Source organism: Chlamydotis macqueenii, chromosome 1 (assembly GCF_036417535.1).
Source record: "Chlamydotis macqueenii isolate bChlMac1 chromosome 1, bChlMac1.mat, whole genome shotgun sequence".
Lineage (NCBI taxonomy): Eukaryota > Metazoa > Chordata > Aves > Otidiformes > Otididae > Chlamydotis > Chlamydotis macqueenii.
The window spans coordinates 67,576,430-67,593,737 of NC_141556.1; the positions used below are offsets into that span (position 1 = coordinate 67,576,430).

A 17,308-nucleotide genomic window follows, 5' to 3' on the forward strand; every position below is an offset into this window, starting at 1 on the left:
GAGTACCTCATGGGCTGGTACTGGAAAGAATCCTGGTTTATGTCTTACCGACCTAGGTGATGGGATAGAGCGCACTCATCAAGTTTGCAGATGACACCAAACTGAATGATGGGGGGAGGATAGGAGCAGGACAACCCAAAACATGGGAGAGGGCTCTCATTCAGGTTGATCTTGACTGGCTGGAGTGATGCACTGATGAAAAAATTTGTTAAGTTTAACAGTTCTGCACCTGAGAAATAATAAATCAAGGGACTTGGGGCTGACAGTAGATGCACTCTTTGCAGCCAGAAAGGCCAACCCTGTACCAGACCGCACAGTAACAGCACAGCCAGCAGGTTAAAGAAAGTGATTCTCCTCCTGTGCTCAGCACTTGTAATCTGCATCTGGAGTACCATGCCCAGTTTTGGGCTCCTCAGTACAAAAAAAACAGGTGTTGACAAACCTGAAAAAAGTCCAGCAGAGGACCACCAAGATTGTTAGAAGGCTTCAGCATGTGACATGGCTCAAGGGAGGCAGAGCTGGGTCTGTTCAGCTTGGAAGTTTTTTTACAATGAGGGTGGTGAAGCACTGGAACAGGTTGCCCAGAGAGGTGGTGGATGCCCCATCCCTGAAAACGTTCAAGGCCAGGCCGGATGAGGCTCTGAGCAACCTGATCTGGTTGGAGATGTCTCTGCTCCTTGCAGGGGGGTTGGACTAGATGATCTTTAAAAGGTCCCTTCCAACTCAAACCATTCTATAATTCTATGAAATTAAGGCTGCAGAACCTGCAGTCTTCAACTACCTTATGGATGGTTACAGAAAACACACAGCCAGACTCTTCAAGAGGCAACTGGCAAGCTACAGCAAGTGAATCTCTGACTGTACAGTAGGCAAAAGTTTGCACTGAAGATGCTACAAAACCAGAACAGGAGGCCAGAGAGGCTGTCGAATGTCCGTTCCTGGAAATACTCAAAACTTGGACAAAGCCCTGAAAAATGTGACCTACCTTCAAAGCTGGCCCTGCTTCAGTCAGCAGACTGACCCAGATGACCTCCAAAACTCCCCCCAACCTAAATTACTCTATGATTCTAAAACCAGAAAAGATCAATGCAAGCTTCCCAGTGTGGCCAACAAAACCCTGAGACATGCATTTGTTATCTTACGCTCTGTGACTGTATTCCAATCCTTTAAGATAATTTCCATAACATCAATTTTACTTTAAGCCCTCATTATCAAATAATTCAGGCTGCACAAGCATTCAGGTATAGGTGAGCTGCCAAAACCATAAAAACCTGAAAATAATGGTACTGAAGTTCAGGAGTGACATTTAGATCTATGCAAGTAAAGCTGCCCAATTCCAGGCCCTGATTCTTAAAAAAAACACACACAAAAAAAAACCACCCAAAAAAACCCACCAAAACTTGAGACTCCACACTTTGGGTAAGATACACAACTCAAGTCCTGTCCATTTTTATAGCTTATCACAACAGGTCACTTCTTCGACCTTCTGTGTCAAACACATGAAGAGAAATAACATGAACAGTGGCTGGTATCCTTTGTAGAATATAGTACCAAGACATGCACCCTTCTAGGTACAATTGAGCTGAGATTTTGTGTATACTGAGATTCTGTCCCCAAAGCATGAGAGATTTTTTTTCTACAGCCGTAGCAGACATGTAAGGAAATTTATTTCCTTAGTTTAACTTTGGCTTGCTTCTTTGCACATGCTTTTATAAAAATTCAAAACCCTAAGACCTGGAGACAATACCACAGCTGTAGCTTTAGGTTTTTCAACCACTAACTACATATCTACAGTGTTTTTTCCAAAAGTTAACATTTATTCTTAAGTTCATACTGTCAGCAATCCTTTGAGAAAAATTATGTTTTTAAAAAATAAGCTTAAACAATAAGATGTAAAGCTAATAATGGTCTTCAGTTTATGAACACCTTACCAAAAAGCAGATGAGAGATCTGTAACTACAAAAAGTGCGGCAACCTCAATTCAAGAGTGTCATCAAAAGTCTCTCCATGTGATAGTATGAAAAACAGCTACTAAAAATCTGATCTTTTGCACATTATTTGCACATTTCTTTCTGTTGCTTACTGTTTTCTATGCTTGTTACAAGCAGAATGATTGACCATTGCACGGTATAGCTGTTTGTTTCCATCTCGTTGTAACTGGCACTACCGTTAACATTCTCCACCACACCTTCCACTCAGAGAAACAGGAACATTCAGTGCAGATTTACTAAAAGATCTCTTTTTCCAGTTGATGGTAATTACACATAACAATGATTTTATCACAACAGAGAATGTAGGAATGGTTAAAAGGATATGCTCAGTGGTTAACAGGATACGCAAACCATGGTTTTTCCCTGTTGTGTCACCGATTCTAGGAGTCAGGAAAGAATACAGAACACTGGGATTCTTTAAGAAATCTTGTACTAGTCTACTTCTGGAACGATTAAACATCTGTGACAGATAGTCTATCCACTCCATATAGGGAAACATTTATGTAGTACCATCAATTAAAGCTTGAAGGAAAATAATATCTGTTTAAACCAGTTTACCAAAACTAAGCATACATTGAGAAGAAAAAAAAGAGGGTGTGGAGGCAAAAAGAGGGTGTGTCTAGCTATAGCATAGACTCCTTCATAAATAGGTAAACAAATAACACTCAAGTTTGCTAGGGTGCCCGTTCAGCCACATGCTTAACCACTGCTTGCTTTTGCTTTTAACACCGCGTTGGTCTTTAAGGAGCAGGAATTAGTGCCCAACTTGCCCTCAGAAGCTCCCAAGACCCTGCATCTTCTGCCCTCCATCTCAGTTCTTTTTCTTTTGCACATCTTCCTCTTCACAGGTAGCAGGCAAAAGTAAAACAAACCAATAAAGTTTGTCTACCTGAGCTGTTTGGTTTTTTTCTGATGGATAACTCTGCCAGATAAATAAACTTCCACATATTAGAGAACAAGAGAAGAGACACAGAACAGTCAAGACAGAACACTTTTGTTTTTGTCAATAATTCTTTAAATCCCAATCCAGCTCCTAGTAAGACTGGACACTACTTACAACACTCCTAGAACTGCAGAAGAATGGAAACACAATAGGGAGCGAGTGGAGAGGGGGACAAGACAGCCCAGCGGCTGGCTTCAGACATTCACATACACAAAGCCAGCATCCACCGGAGTCGTTAAGGCCCAGATGCCCCACTAACAGGAACAAACCCAAACACAAAGGTAGCACATGAAATGTATTTACCTATTTAAACACAGGCAGCTGGTCAGGCTAGAATGGGGAAGGTAACTGCTAATTCCTTGTACTACAAGGAAGGAATGGAGTAAAAAAACCCAAGCCCACGGGCAGGTTTTTGCTTTGTGAACCTCTGTCTGTGCTGCTGGTTAACAGTGGTAAGTATAAAAAAATCAAAGAAAAATAATCTATTTATAGAACAAGTCAGTAGTCTGAGACATTTAGAAAAAAGTAAAAACAAGTCCTTCTTTAAAAACGGATTTACTAAAACAACTGTCACCCAGGATGACCCCAAACCCTCTGGTCCCCTGGCAAAGCCAGGGGCAACTTCAAACAAGAACTGTTGCTGATTGTACACTGGTACACATCCAGCAAAGCCAGCAGGGAAGGGGATTTGCGCTGCGGAACAGTATCTGCAGACTGCTCACTGGTATCGCTTGAGGCCATGCCCGTAGCCTGGTGATACTGGAAATAGTTGTGAGTGAAACTTTTCACAGAAGCACATGTCAGTGTAACCTCTGAGGTAAGTGGGCTGTCTTCTTTCCTTCCCATCCCTGGGTACAGATCACAGAAGCTGGTGCCCTGGGTGCTGTACCTCCTTGCCAGCTCCATCCTGCGTGAGACAACTTTAACGTGCAGGAGTGCAGAACTCTAAGCAAAGCCTAGAACAGGAGAGGGCACCCCTGTGGAAAGGGAAGCACTCTGCTTTTCCCAAGCTCTGGTCTAGCTAGACATCTTCTCCAATCTTTTCTGGCCCTCCTCAGGACAGGAAGATCAGCTGTTCCCCACTAAGGAAAAAAAAGTTTTGCCTAGTAGAGTAGAGTTGGGTTTATTTTTTGGTAAACAGAACCTTTGCTTATTTCTGAGATCATGAGCTCCTCTGCCCTTCAGCTACAAAGAGAAATTAAAAGAAATTCATCCACTTGCTCCCATCCTTACAGTGTAGTGTTAGCTGTCTGGATATGGAGGCAACTTAACTCTCCCAAGATATTGCCCTTCTCACTGGGCTGGCATGGGGAGGCAAAAGATAACTTCCAAAGTCACCTCCTTAGGGTAACCTGGTATGCCTAAAAGCGCCAGCGTGTGCCCACCAATTCCAGGCCAGCTCCACTGCCAACATGTACTTCTAACACCCTGAAGCATCTAATCTAACAGCCTCGGGTTTGCTCAGTCTCCAAGAGCAACATCCACACTCAAAGATGGAAATATTCAAGTCAAAAAACACTGGCTGGAGCTCCTCATCAGGCGGTGTCTGCATAGATGAGTTGGTACTACTGTGCCTTGACGTCCCCATTGTACGAAGGAAGCCAGCTGTAAGGAAGGGACCAACTCTGCTGCAGGTCTGTACATCCTTGGAAGTGAAGCTCAGTGGCTACATTAGCTTCAAACCCTCTCTTTCTGTAGGGTTTCAGTGGTCCGTTTCCCAACAAGTTCCAGGCATCAAGTAGTTGCTAACTTGTCTCCTTAAGATCTTCCATTGGTAGTTTGTAGCTCAATAAGAAAGGAGGAGGTGGTGCATGAGCAGGGCTACTCGGTCCCTGCATTGGCTTCTTTGCACAGTTTATACAGATGTAATCCTCATTCTCAGCCATTTCTGGAGAGACACCAACACACACTTGATGAAACCACTCATCGCAGCCACCATCGCACTGCACCCAGTCTACCTGCAAGAGAGCAGATCAGCAACACATAGCACATTAGAAGGAAAGACAGGTATAGTTTCCATGAAGAAAATACCTTGTATTAAACCTACTTGATATACCTAGAACACAAAAGCTTTTGCACACAGATTAATGCCCTACAGAGCTTGTTTTAAAAGCTGCTTCTGTTAAATAAAAAAAATAACACCCTTCCAAGAAGCCTTGCCCATCCTTAGACCACCACAGTACAAACACACACCACTACTTCTACTACTACTACTGCTACTGAGGAATATGGTACTCAGCTCTCCCGAAATGAAAGACAGATAGGCTAGAACACATTTAAAATAAGAGCTTCCTCAGGAACACTTACTTCAACACAGATGAGATTCTACAAATACACGTACTAAATTATATATATCCCCTTAGACTGCATCATCAAGTAGTAGCTTTTGCAACTTAAAAAATACAGAAAACAGGACTTGATTACTGCTTTTGGCTATGGAAAAGCCACATAACATCAGCAGCATTAATACTTTTCTACCAGACAGGTATCGGGGATACAGCTGGCCACTGAATGCCAAAAATGCACACAGACTGTTCCTCTGAAGTGTCAGAGCATTTAAGGCAAAATGTTTCAAGCTTTGAGCTGAACTTGCTATAGAACAATTAGGAAATCCATAAAAAGTAGATTAAAACTTAAGAAGGAAAAAAGATTAATTATTAGATTTCTGTAACTCCCTGAGTAAAAATACATGTTCATTTGAAGTCAGTGGGCAGAAACTGGGATCAGCAAGATAATGGACACATTCTTTATTTTAATAGCATGCACTGGCACAGCTATAAAAACTGTTACTGTTTTAGTCCTGCTTTCACCTTACAGACAAATGTAAAAATAAAAATATATATTGGCAATCTACCTAAAATGAAGAAACATGATCAGCTCAAGATTCTACCTTAGTTTGTAGGAAAACTATTCCTGAACAAACTTTAAAAAGTGACTAGTAATGGAAACTAACAGCTGCAGCTTCAGTCATTACATTCCTGGTATCTGACATTTTTTACTTGTATGGCATTCACCCGTTGAATGTATGAAAACATGTCCAACCTCATGGAAAGACACTCATTCCATTAAAAGCTTTGATTATACAATCAGGAATTTTATTCAGTTTCATTTACAGAAAGAAGTTCGAAGAATTTAGTACGACCTTCTTTGTAACATGAACTTAAAGGCACTCTCCTCCCTCTTGCAATCCCAATTTCAGTAAAAATGTACTACTATAACCTAATTATCAACTCTGAAGTAAGGAGAACGGTGGTACAAAGACTGTACCATCTTTTGAGCAATTCCTCTTCCAGTGTAATTTCTAATTGTGATCTAAGATTAACACTTCAAACTGGTCTTCTAACCAGTGCCTTTAAGCATTTGGATGAACACTTGATTCCCATGTTTCAATTTTGCGAAATAAATAACTTCTGGGTATTTGTCCTGCTCTCCCTCTTGTACAAGCCAGTGCAGTATAGTGTCAATCCCACAGTTATTATTGGGAGTGGGATATTTTTTTCTTTCTAAAAAGCAGAAAAAAAACATTCCAGGAAAAACCCATTTTTTGGACGGACTATCAATCAGTTCGTTTAAAAGCTGACAATCAGAACAGGCAGTACCATAGAGACAGGCAGATCAAGTTTCTTTTGCAATAATCCAACCAGGTCTAAAATCACTGAGTGTTTATCTCCAATGAGAAAAGTGAAGCACTGCAGTTTTGTAGATACCTCAGCCTGCAACATCACTGTTCACAGACAGCATGCAAGAAATACAGAAAATTTACTTCATTTAGGAATACCAAATACCCCCAACTTCTGCTCAGAAACACACTTAAATCAGGAACATTTCTAGCTGAGTCACAGCATTGATCCTTTGAATTACACAATGCGTGCTGCATAGCCGGCAAAAAAAACTACACAGCTTGAAGAGGTTAAACTTCCCAATCAAGACAGAGTATCTTGTCCCAGATTCGGATTTTCCATCATCATCTGCTTTAAAGTACCTAAAACTACAGAACTTCCTTATTCTCTTATCTACTGCATCTGTGTACCTGCCCACGTACTACTCAATTCTCTCTCACTTCCTCTGTTGCTCATTCTGTTCAACCTAAGCATTAAACTGCATTGGGGTTTTCAACTTCACACAGAAACCGCCTACGACAGAATAAGCAATAACTCACTTTGTCCTTGCAGGGCCTCTGGCAGTTCTGCGCAGCACATACAGCATTCTCATCATCCGACTCCTCCGCTCCTGACCAGTCATACTTAGAAGGAATATCTAGAACCTTCTTCTCTCTTTTTTTCTCTGTGCTCTCCTTTGTTAGTTCCACCTTTGCCACAACTGCCTTCTCTCGCTTCTTTTTCCGCTCCTCTTCCTTAGCCAGTTTCTTTGCCAGCTTGTTCAGCTCCTTTGTCTTATCCATGGTGAGTTTTAGCTTCTTCTTCTTGGGTTTTTCCAGTTTTTTCAGATCTTTAGATTTTTGCTTCATATCTCCAAAGAACTGCTCTGCTCTCTCCAGCTTTCGTTTCCGCTTCCTCTCAGAAGAGTCCCTCCCTCTCATTTTCAGTGGTTTCTCATCCATGCTGTCATCCTTCATAGAAAGGGTGAAAAGAGATTTTTTTTCACATGCAAATTTCCATATACTGCAAATCTGTGGTATGAGTGATATATTTACCTCCACCACTACCTTGACACGGTACGAAGAAACCTATTCAAAAATATTCCATTACAAATTCTAAACAAAAAGGAGTTCAACTTTATTTTCACTATACTAGGAAAAAAAAAAAAAATCAGAAGTGGTATCAAGTGCATCAAAATACAATGAATCAAAAACGTCCAGTGGAAAAAGTAAAACATCAGCAAGGGTGAGGAGGCAGAATAAGCAATAATTACAACTCCCTCCTCACATTGCTTTTTAATAAAAGTTGAGAAGATTAATCATGTTAGATGTTTTTGCCTATTTTTCATCCTAGGTCAGTCTTGCTTGTAATTATTTTTGAGAGAAAGCAATTGCTATTCTGGAGATTAAGAAAGAGCAATTGGCGAATTCTTAAAATGTATCATCAACTCAAGCAAGAGAAGAAAGTAACAGATCCATTATTTGAATAGCTCCCAACCTGGCATGCATCGTAAATATCCTGGCATCATCAACAACTCTTAAATAGCAGATTCAGTCCAGAAGTGAGGCTTAAAATTGGCAAACTCTGTCACTGCAAGTCATCCACAGTGACAAATCCTATTTATATCTGAAAGATTCACATGTATAGTTCCTTTGTACAAACAGGACTGACTCAATTTCAGTTAATCCAGCTATATAACTTTAACTTAAGTTATTAATAGATTAAGGCCATACTATAAGCCAGCAAATAAAAACTGTTTACTGTACATTACTTAATATAGTTACTCCACCCAAAACCAAATCCTCTGAAGATTATTTTACAAAAGTCCACCTATTTTGCATGTAAATAGACAAAGAAAGGTATTAAATTCAAAATGAATAGCTCTAGTCAAACAAGTATTCATAGGTGTTAATAAGAAAATGTTTTAATGCACCTCCTCCTCCCAGAAAAGCTGTGTTTAGCTATTAATATAGAAGTCTGGCATGCTATTTATAAATCACTATCTGTTGGCATTCAAACTGTTCTTCAACCAATTCCACGCCAAAACTATAAAATTAAAAGAGGATCAAGCTTACAAAGTGAAGTCCTTGGGTCAAAACACGGTAAAGCAGCATTTCTCTGGAGGCAGGGTCTGCTTTATAGTACTGTCCTAACCGACGGCAGTCTGGCAACACTTTGACTTATCCATTGCACATGGGTGGTTCTCAGAAAATGAGACAACTGATTAACACACCCATCTAACCTCACTGTTCATAGAATGCAACTTTCCATCTTACCTCAGTGTACGCTACCCAAAAGTCAAAAAAGAACTATCTTCAATATAATTCCTGTGCAGTTCAGTAATTCAAAAAGCAACCATACTTCATAACTACACATGGTGGAACCGGCCCCTATCTTCAGCTGACAAATGATACAGGATGGGTTCCAGCACAGCTCTTCAACACAAGAGCTTACCTTCTCTTCCAGCGCACACCCTTTCATTCATACACACCACTTAGCCACTGTATCAACGAGGTTAAGTGATTTGGATGAGATATCAGAATCAGCAGATAAGCTTGCCTCATTCGCTGTCAGCTGAGCGAAGAGATCAGCACATCTTCATAGTATATTAATAAAAAAAATACTCTGTTATTCTGAGGAAGAATAGGAATCTTACTACCTGCATTATCAAACCATGTTCTATTTTAAAAAGTGTTCTTTCCCCAGTAACAACAAAAGTTCAGCAACATGCAAGTATAAAGTTAAGTGTAGACTTTCCATCTTCCTATATGTTTCTTGTCACTCTTGCAGATCAGTTCTGATTCCAAGCGTAATCAGGAACAGCATATCCTTCCCTAACCTTATCTCTTCTAAAATAAGGTTTCCATACGGAACTGCCTGAGAAAACTGTTCAAAATATGTTTAATTGTGGAGAACAGTGCTACGGCATGAGTGATCAAGAACTGAATTTTTGGATCTCTTATTCTGTTATTTTCTGGAATCTACTATTCCCCAGTTGAAATTCAAACATGTCAAGTAACTAAGCACTCAACTACCCAAGTTTATACTTTTTTTTAAAAAAAACACCAAAATAATGTGGGGTTATTTTTCTATATGAGAATGTTTCTTCAAGTTCCATACCTCCATGACATGAAGGAACCTGTCCTCAGAAGGTGGATGAGTAGCCTGCAAGATCCGCCAGATGTGCTGAGTCTCATCCAGTGATACTTCTAGCAGATCCCCTACCATCATTAGATCTTCTAGCTGAGCTTTCGCTCCAGGTGACAGCTCCAATACAGGGGGCTCCAAACTGCGAGGTACCAGTGGACTCTTACGAGGCTGCTTCCTTGGAGTGCTAGAACCTTTCAGACAAGAGGCAAGTCAGATAAGGATAAAAGAAAGATCAAAACCAAAATTAAATTACACTTTTTTTTACCACAACAATCTAAGCAAACAACCCCAAGCAAAACACATTGACAGAGTTTTTATATATCAGACAGCAGGAAACAAGTGCAATGTAACTGCTCATCCTGGCTATCTGTTCAATTTTATCTCAATGTATAGAAAGGTAAATACCTTGAGAGCAACTTTTAGAAGCAGATGAATATGCGTGTTCAGCACAGAATGATGGAGCAGTCCACATGTGCGTCACCACTTCCTCTGATTTAACAGGGATTTCCTCATCACAAAACAAATTGGGCTCCAAGCTGCTAGAGGATTTTACACTGACGTTGTCCTGAAAAAGACCCACAGAAAAAATGCAACATCTGGAAAATACCGACTGCAAAGTAAATTCTACTCAGATCAGTCAGTTTGCTGTTTCTAAAATCCTTCTTTGAAGCATCCCACCAGAGACACCAAAACCATATGCAAAAGATACAAGTTACACCCCTATTTAAATAGCGGATGCCTCTATGGAGACAGGTCAATAGATTTATAGCCAGTTTGTGAGAAACACTTGACAGGTTTATGCACTAAGTAGTCACTCAAGTATGGTCCTCAGAAAGCAACATAATGACAAGAGGCTGACTCTCAGCCCACATAATTTTTTTCCTTGAAAAATGTAACTGCAAGACCATAAAGACTTATATCTTTAGTAAAGAAAGGGTATGTTGAGTAAACAATGGTTACTACAGAAAGAAATTACTAGAGATCTTACAGGTGAGGAAAAAACAGGGTGTGTTCCAGCACAGCAACAAATTACAAACTAACAGATGATCACACAACAGCAAACAATCAGATGTTGCCCTGGGATTGGGACTTTTATGGCAAACTTGAAGCATTTTAAGACAGGACCAAACACTGAAAGGAAGAGGGCTCTAACACTTGAGATTGTTGTCAATATTTCCATCAACAGAATAATGATGACATTGGCTTGTGCTCAATGCGTGGTGCAGGACGGCTGTTTGACTTTTTAGATGTATCACACTGGAATGGAACGCACGCCTTCAGATCCAAATGGATCCATTAAAAAGAGTGAGATTAGGAATCTCCTAGCAGTGGGACAAGCTTTGTTTGACTTTGCATTATATGAGGCAGAGAATACAGAAAAGACTCAAGCCCATCTTGGTAGATTTCCTGATGTCTACTAGTACTCACTTCTCTCTTCCTCCTCATCCCTGCAGGGGAAATTAATAAGGATAATCTCCTCAACCAGCTGTCTATATCCACAGCACTTTCCAGAACTTATCTACCCCATCACGTTTGCAATGAAACAGGTCAACATTCTTAGCATGCCATGTAATACTGAAATCTTTCAGAAAACAACAAACAAGAAGCTGGCTTAAAAGAAGAGAATGGCCGTAGAGCAGTTATTGACAATATTTACCTGAAGATTAGCTGTGTGGGTCCCAATATGGCCAATTCAGGAAATTGTACCACCCAGACACTGTCATTTCATGACATAAAAAGGGAATTTAAGAATGGTAATCTCTCTCTGGCTTTCAGTCACACGATTAAAAGGAAGTGAAGTGCACACTAATGATTTCAGTACAGAACTAGAAATGTGAAATTCAGATTTAAATTGGCCAGATGAAACAGTAAAATAAATATATTCAGAAAGAGGAACGTATTTCTGCCTACATAGTACAGGTTGTATCTGGTATAGTATTGTTCTGGATATTATATTATACCAGATTAAAGAAAGTGCAAGGCCAATAGTGAAATTAATCAAGATATCACCATTAGGTGGCTACAGGCAAAACAGGTGCAAAGGAATGAGAAAAAAAAATACATAAGACAAAAATAAAGGCAATTAAAAGGTCAAGAAAATTTACAGTACATTTGAACAGTAAATCAGTCTGCTTGGAATAAGTCTTAAAACAAGTCTAGCTATTGCACTCATAACAAAGTATTTGCTGGCAAGAATCAGGTTTTAATTAGAAGAGGCACAATCTTCTACAGGATCCACAAGATGTTAAGAACAAATTAATACATGATACATCATAAACTATATGTTTGGTTTTGTTTTGTTTTTTTTTTTAAATGCATTACACCACTGGAAAATGTTTATAGACTATAAAATGAAAATAACCCCAATCCTTGAAAGCCAAGAGTACGAAAATAATTAAACTCAAGCAACTTTGTTTTATCTTCTGAACTCTGCTACTTCTAGTTTAGACCTGAAGAATTTGTTGCCTGAAAAATCTGTCTTCTATTCCAACCATGTTAGCTGACCTAACAAAAGACATTTCTGGTCCCTATCAGCCTTGCTTTGACAGATTCTTACTTTTAGGTTTTTACAATTACATATAGCAACGGACAGCCAAATCAAAAGGGTAAGTAACAGATTTTTAAATCATGACAACAGAATCATTAAACAAATGAAATTACACTCCTGCAAAAACCTCAGATCCTGACAAGCATATGCCATCCTTCTTGACATATCACAGCCTCAGAAAACGCCACATCTTTCAGAAATGTCTTGTTATGACTCCTGATGCAAAGAACCATTTGGAATTTTTTTTAAACTAACTTAATTAAAACCTGTAACATCCCATTGCAACGTACTCTTGTTGGCATTTCATATAGGACTATAAGACAAACAGTGTGTATTTGCATAAAGTTGCTTAGAAACAAAATACCAAAAATAGGAGATTGAGGGAAATCATACCCGGAAAATTTGCTGAACCTTTCTAAACCAGAAATTCTGCCTTAGAAGAATTTACATGACCACACTGTCTTTTAAGTTAGCATCTTTTAAGTTAGATATGACACTATTATTAAAAACAAACCACTGCACAAGAACAAACAGTGGCATTGCTTTTGTCTCTACATATACCAAAAGGACATTTCAGAAGTTCTGAAGTGAACAACAACACACTGAAGACACTGGGCTATCTATATAGATGCCTTTTCTCATGACAGTTCTTCTCTGGTTAAAATATTTTAAAAATCTAACTGCAGTTACAATTTTTGAACTCAATCTAGACACTAATTTTACAACATGATCCAGACATCCAGTCCTGAATACATCCACATATCCAAAATTGAACAGACATACCTCCTTTCATATGAGGGCTGAATGATTAAGAAGGTATGAAAATGCGAAAGAAGCCCTGCAATCAGGAAACTTCCTACAGGGCATGCAGTTTTCAAAGATTAATCTTTTGCTGTAGCAAAAACTGTTGAGGAACCCTCTGTATAGGCAATTACTTATATTTATGATTCATGCTAGGTCTGAATGGGGTATAAAGACAACGTTCATCCTCCATGGTATTATAAATACAAACCCCTCGAGAAGCATATCTTTTTCCTTAGCACTCAAAAGCACCTTTTGAAACTCAATCACAGGACATCTAGTAATTCTGAAAAGAAACATTACAAAACTTTCCAACAGGCCAGAGCTGAGACATTCAGACAAAATCAAGAAGTACCTCTTCTGCCACAGAATCCCAGGCAGAATGTACAGAGATAGCTTGAGATTAAAAACATTCTGAAATAAATTGAATTAATAAAAACAGGTGTTCTGGATTGATTCCACACAGACAAGTCACACTGAATTATCTACCTTTATGTCATAGCCATACGTCTCCCTGATGTCTTCATCGGAGTCTGTCTCTTCATCATCATAATCCAAAGTTTGCCGTGGGGATGAGGACACACTCCCTATCGCTCTGTTAAAGGCTGATTGCTGGAAGCTAGTCAAGTGTCCCTAGAAGAAAAGTAGAATATGGGAATCAAACAATAAAATTTCCAGAAAAATCTATTAAAAAGCTGAGTTACTGACAAAGAACACAGTGGGTTTCTGACCTGATGATAACTGGCTAGACAGTCACAGAAAAGCCTAGTTACAGCAAGATGTGAAGAAAGATAGGGAAACATCAAAGGAAAAGGTTCTATTACATTTTATTTTCATGTTTTTGAATAACAGTGACTAGAAAGATCTAGACACTGCTGCTTAGTGCTACCAAATTATAGCCTATGGTTGCACAAACTTCTTCACCACAGCTTCATCTGACTACTGGTCTCAATCTCAATATGAAGGCAGCAGCCATAAAAGTACCAGCATTTGCCTACAGTCCACGCCGAAATTTATTAACAAGACACCAAATGCCTGAGAACGACAATCCATGAGAAATTACAAATATTGAGACCTTTGATTCCGTCAAGAGGGAAATAGCATTTGGACACCAAAGCAGCCACTGCTTTCCACATCTTCAAGTCCTTAGGCAGCTGTTTCATCTGAATCGGTGTTTCTTACAAGCACCTTCAGTAGTTGCTATTGACAATGAGTACAAAGCAACAGACCTGTTCCTGGAGCAGCATGTAACTGACTGAAGTCAGCCACAGTCTGAGGAGCACTGAAATAAATAATTTTGATATGTCTCTCAGCTTTTAACTGCCTTTTCCTCTTTCCCAAGCTCCTCCAAGAAAGACAAGGCATTTTGACAAATTAAAGAAGGACAAGCAAGGAGCAACATATCCCCATCCCTACCTGCAGGTCTGGGTTAGCTGCTGCTTTCTGTAGCTCTGCACTGATTATCTTCTCCGTTTTCTCCCGTGCTGCCTGCTCCACCATTCGCTGGCTGAGCACAGAAAGCTTAGCCAACGCAGAGGACAACTCATCAGTGGCCAAAGCCTGCCGCGCGCGGTCCTGCCAACTCATGGCACGTTCTGTCAAGCACTGCAACGCCTCCCCTTCTGGCAGTCGTACAGGCAGCTTCTGCAGGGACACTAGCAGAGACAGTATCGTCTCGAGGCGTGGCCTTCGAGAACGCATGCAAAGCGGACATAGAAACTTCACTTCTTTGGCCTGCCAGCTAGAGCCCTTCTTCTGAGAACTTGTTTTGGGAAGGGGCACGCAGCCACTATGAAACCAGTCTTTGCACAGCTCACACTGTAGCATGAATCCACTAGCTGTTTTGCGGCAGATACAGAATTTGACTTCTTCAATTCGATCCACCATAGTCATCTTGGCCAGGTTAGCTGTCCTGAGAGCATGCATGGCTTCAATCTCCTTCTGTTCCCGCTCCTTGAATATAGCCACCTACCCAGCAAAGACAAAAACAGTTCATGACCCTCATAGCTAAGAGACAGCATCTTATTAGCAACGTAGGAAAAGAAAAAAAACAAACAACAAATATCAAGGTATCTTCCTAGTTAAACTAGCCCAAAATTTAGGAATTCTGTGATCTAACTAAAACTTCAGCTAAAATACTTCCTCCTCAATTACCCATTACTCCCCTGACTCCTTCTGACAGAGATTCTATGTAAACATCAGATAACCTTCTCCTTTTCTACAGTCTCTGAAGTTCATAATTAAACTTGTCATTAGGCCACAGGAGAACAAGTTTTGACTCCAGAAATGAAATCAGAGTCTGTTCCATCTATTTGTCTACTGAAACAAGGCAGCTGAGCATTGTTTCAATGCTGACTCAGCATCAGGAGTGCCTGAGTGACCACATCTTCCTGAAGCAACTTGCATTTCTTCAGTGTCTCCATTCAGGTAACTATAACAAAGCATATTAAGTAACATGGACTGTGTATAAGCCACAGTACTGAGCTTGCATATACTTTCTTTGTTCCCGGAGAAAGGGTAGCCAGACGACAGCAAATTCCTCTCATAAGCTGCATTAATATCTTCCCAACAAAGAGGAATCAAATACAACATTCCCCCAAGCTCAGTTTCTATGACCAAGCATGTATGTACAGACTGCCCTCAAAAATCAACCTAAGCAAATATATCTTCATATTGTTTCAAGTACAGCTGCACCTCATTCCACATTGTTTTTATCTAATTTCAATAACTGTTAATAATATTAGATGAACAGCCACAGATATTAATCCAAGAGCATTTAAGTCTTACACATAGCCCAACACATGTTAAATACCAGCAATTATACTCTGAATAGTGCTTCCCTCTACTTTCACTGCAATTAAAGTTGAACTACATTCTTGTGTCAAATATCATATTATGAGATATTAATTTCAGTAAGATTCATTTATCAGTGCTTCCGTAAGATCTCTATACAGTTTAGAGACAAATTAAACCCACGTATCAGGTGACACTACCTTTCATAGCTCCTTACCACAGCTGCAGTGTCCTTGGCCTCCTCCAGTCCATCTTCCAGTTCACTTAGGGATTCCAAGTCAAGATCTTTCTCCTTTTCCTTCTCCATCAACTCCTTTGCCCTCTTCCGTCTGTTCTTACTGCTCCCATAAACACCAATATCAGTTCGAGGGCTCAGAACCTGTAACCACCAAGAAAACCTACACTGTCAGAGCCAAGGATGCCAAGAACCGAAAAAAGTTCTCATCTATAATGTTATGATTTCAGGGACACACATGACAACATCTAATAAAGGCATTACAACAGAGACACCAGAAAGCAAAAAATACTCAAAAATCTAACACCTTTGATATCCGTCAATTAAAGCTAGGAAGAGGAGAAAAACAGAAAAGGATACAAGTATTTCATAAGTATAGAATTTGAACGTAATCAGCACCACAGTGATGTGGCAGGACAACTTGAAAACCACTGTGTTTTCATAATTAAATTACAAAATCTGTTCAGATTAAGCTATCATACATATAGCTAACTGAAATACTGTATGCAGTTAAGTATCAGTAGTTTAACATTCACTTCAAGTGCTTTCATCAATTACAAGTCTTAAGATGTGCCATGATTTCAGATATGCATCAGCAATTTGGTAGCTGAAACGAAACTAAAAAATATGTTTTAAGTCTTTTAATATCAAATGAGAGGCTGTAAAGCACTTTTAAGGACAAGAATTAAATTTTAAGGTATTTTTACCAGTTGAAAGGCATACTTGAATATAAAATCTAGCAAATTAAATTCAATATTAAAAAGTTCAAACTAATACATTTACAAAAACAGTCAAATGCAAAACCAGAACAACATAGTGAATACCTAATTAGGAAAAAAAAAAAAAAACCCAAAAAAATTCAGACCTACAGTGCATCATAAACCAAATTGAAATCAGTGTGACGATGTTTCAAGAGGGGCAAATCCCATTGGGAAACATTAAACAGCAGTATTCCCTCTGAGATTAAAAGTGTAATTACTGCACTTCACATGGCACGAGGGAAGCCATAGTGAGAGGATTCTGCCTGGTTTTGGAAACCACACTGAAAGTGAAGACAAATCACAGAGAACAGCAATAAGGTAAGAGTATGAAAAATATAGCCCAGAAGAAAGCATTGAAAAAAACTGAATTGTTTTCCCTAGAAAAGAGAAGCCTGTCAAGTAGATATGATAAATCTTCAAACACAAGAATGATTTTTACTAAAACAGTGACTGCATTCATTGAAATGAAATAAACAGTAGTTGACTT

The 17,308-nt window shown here is 39.4% G+C and overlaps 1 protein-coding gene across 2 annotated transcripts in view; it reads right to left on the reverse strand.

Annotated features, from left to right (window-relative positions):
• Window positions 1-1,797: 1,797 nt before the first annotated feature.
• Window positions 1,798-17,308, reverse strand: part of KDM5A (lysine demethylase 5A) — a 51,661-nt gene continuing 36,150 nt past the window's right edge. The window contains exons 22-28 of one of the 2 annotated variants that reach the window (XM_086755391.1): window positions 16,043-16,204; window positions 14,449-15,000; window positions 13,522-13,665; window positions 10,089-10,248; window positions 9,654-9,874; window positions 7,094-7,504; window positions 1,798-4,892 (exon numbers count right to left, since the gene is read on the reverse strand). In XM_086755391.1, the coding sequence (XP_086611517.1) occupies window positions 4,680-4,892; window positions 7,094-7,504; window positions 9,654-9,874; window positions 10,089-10,248; window positions 13,522-13,665; window positions 14,449-15,000; window positions 16,043-16,204 (1,863 nt within the window). In that variant the 3' untranslated portion in view covers window positions 1,798-4,679. Of the gene's footprint in view, window positions 4,893-7,093; window positions 7,505-8,998; window positions 9,130-9,653; window positions 9,875-10,088; window positions 10,249-13,521; window positions 13,666-14,448; window positions 15,001-16,042; window positions 16,205-17,308 lie in introns of those variants that run through there. The other variant, XM_086755402.1, reaches the window with a different exon arrangement.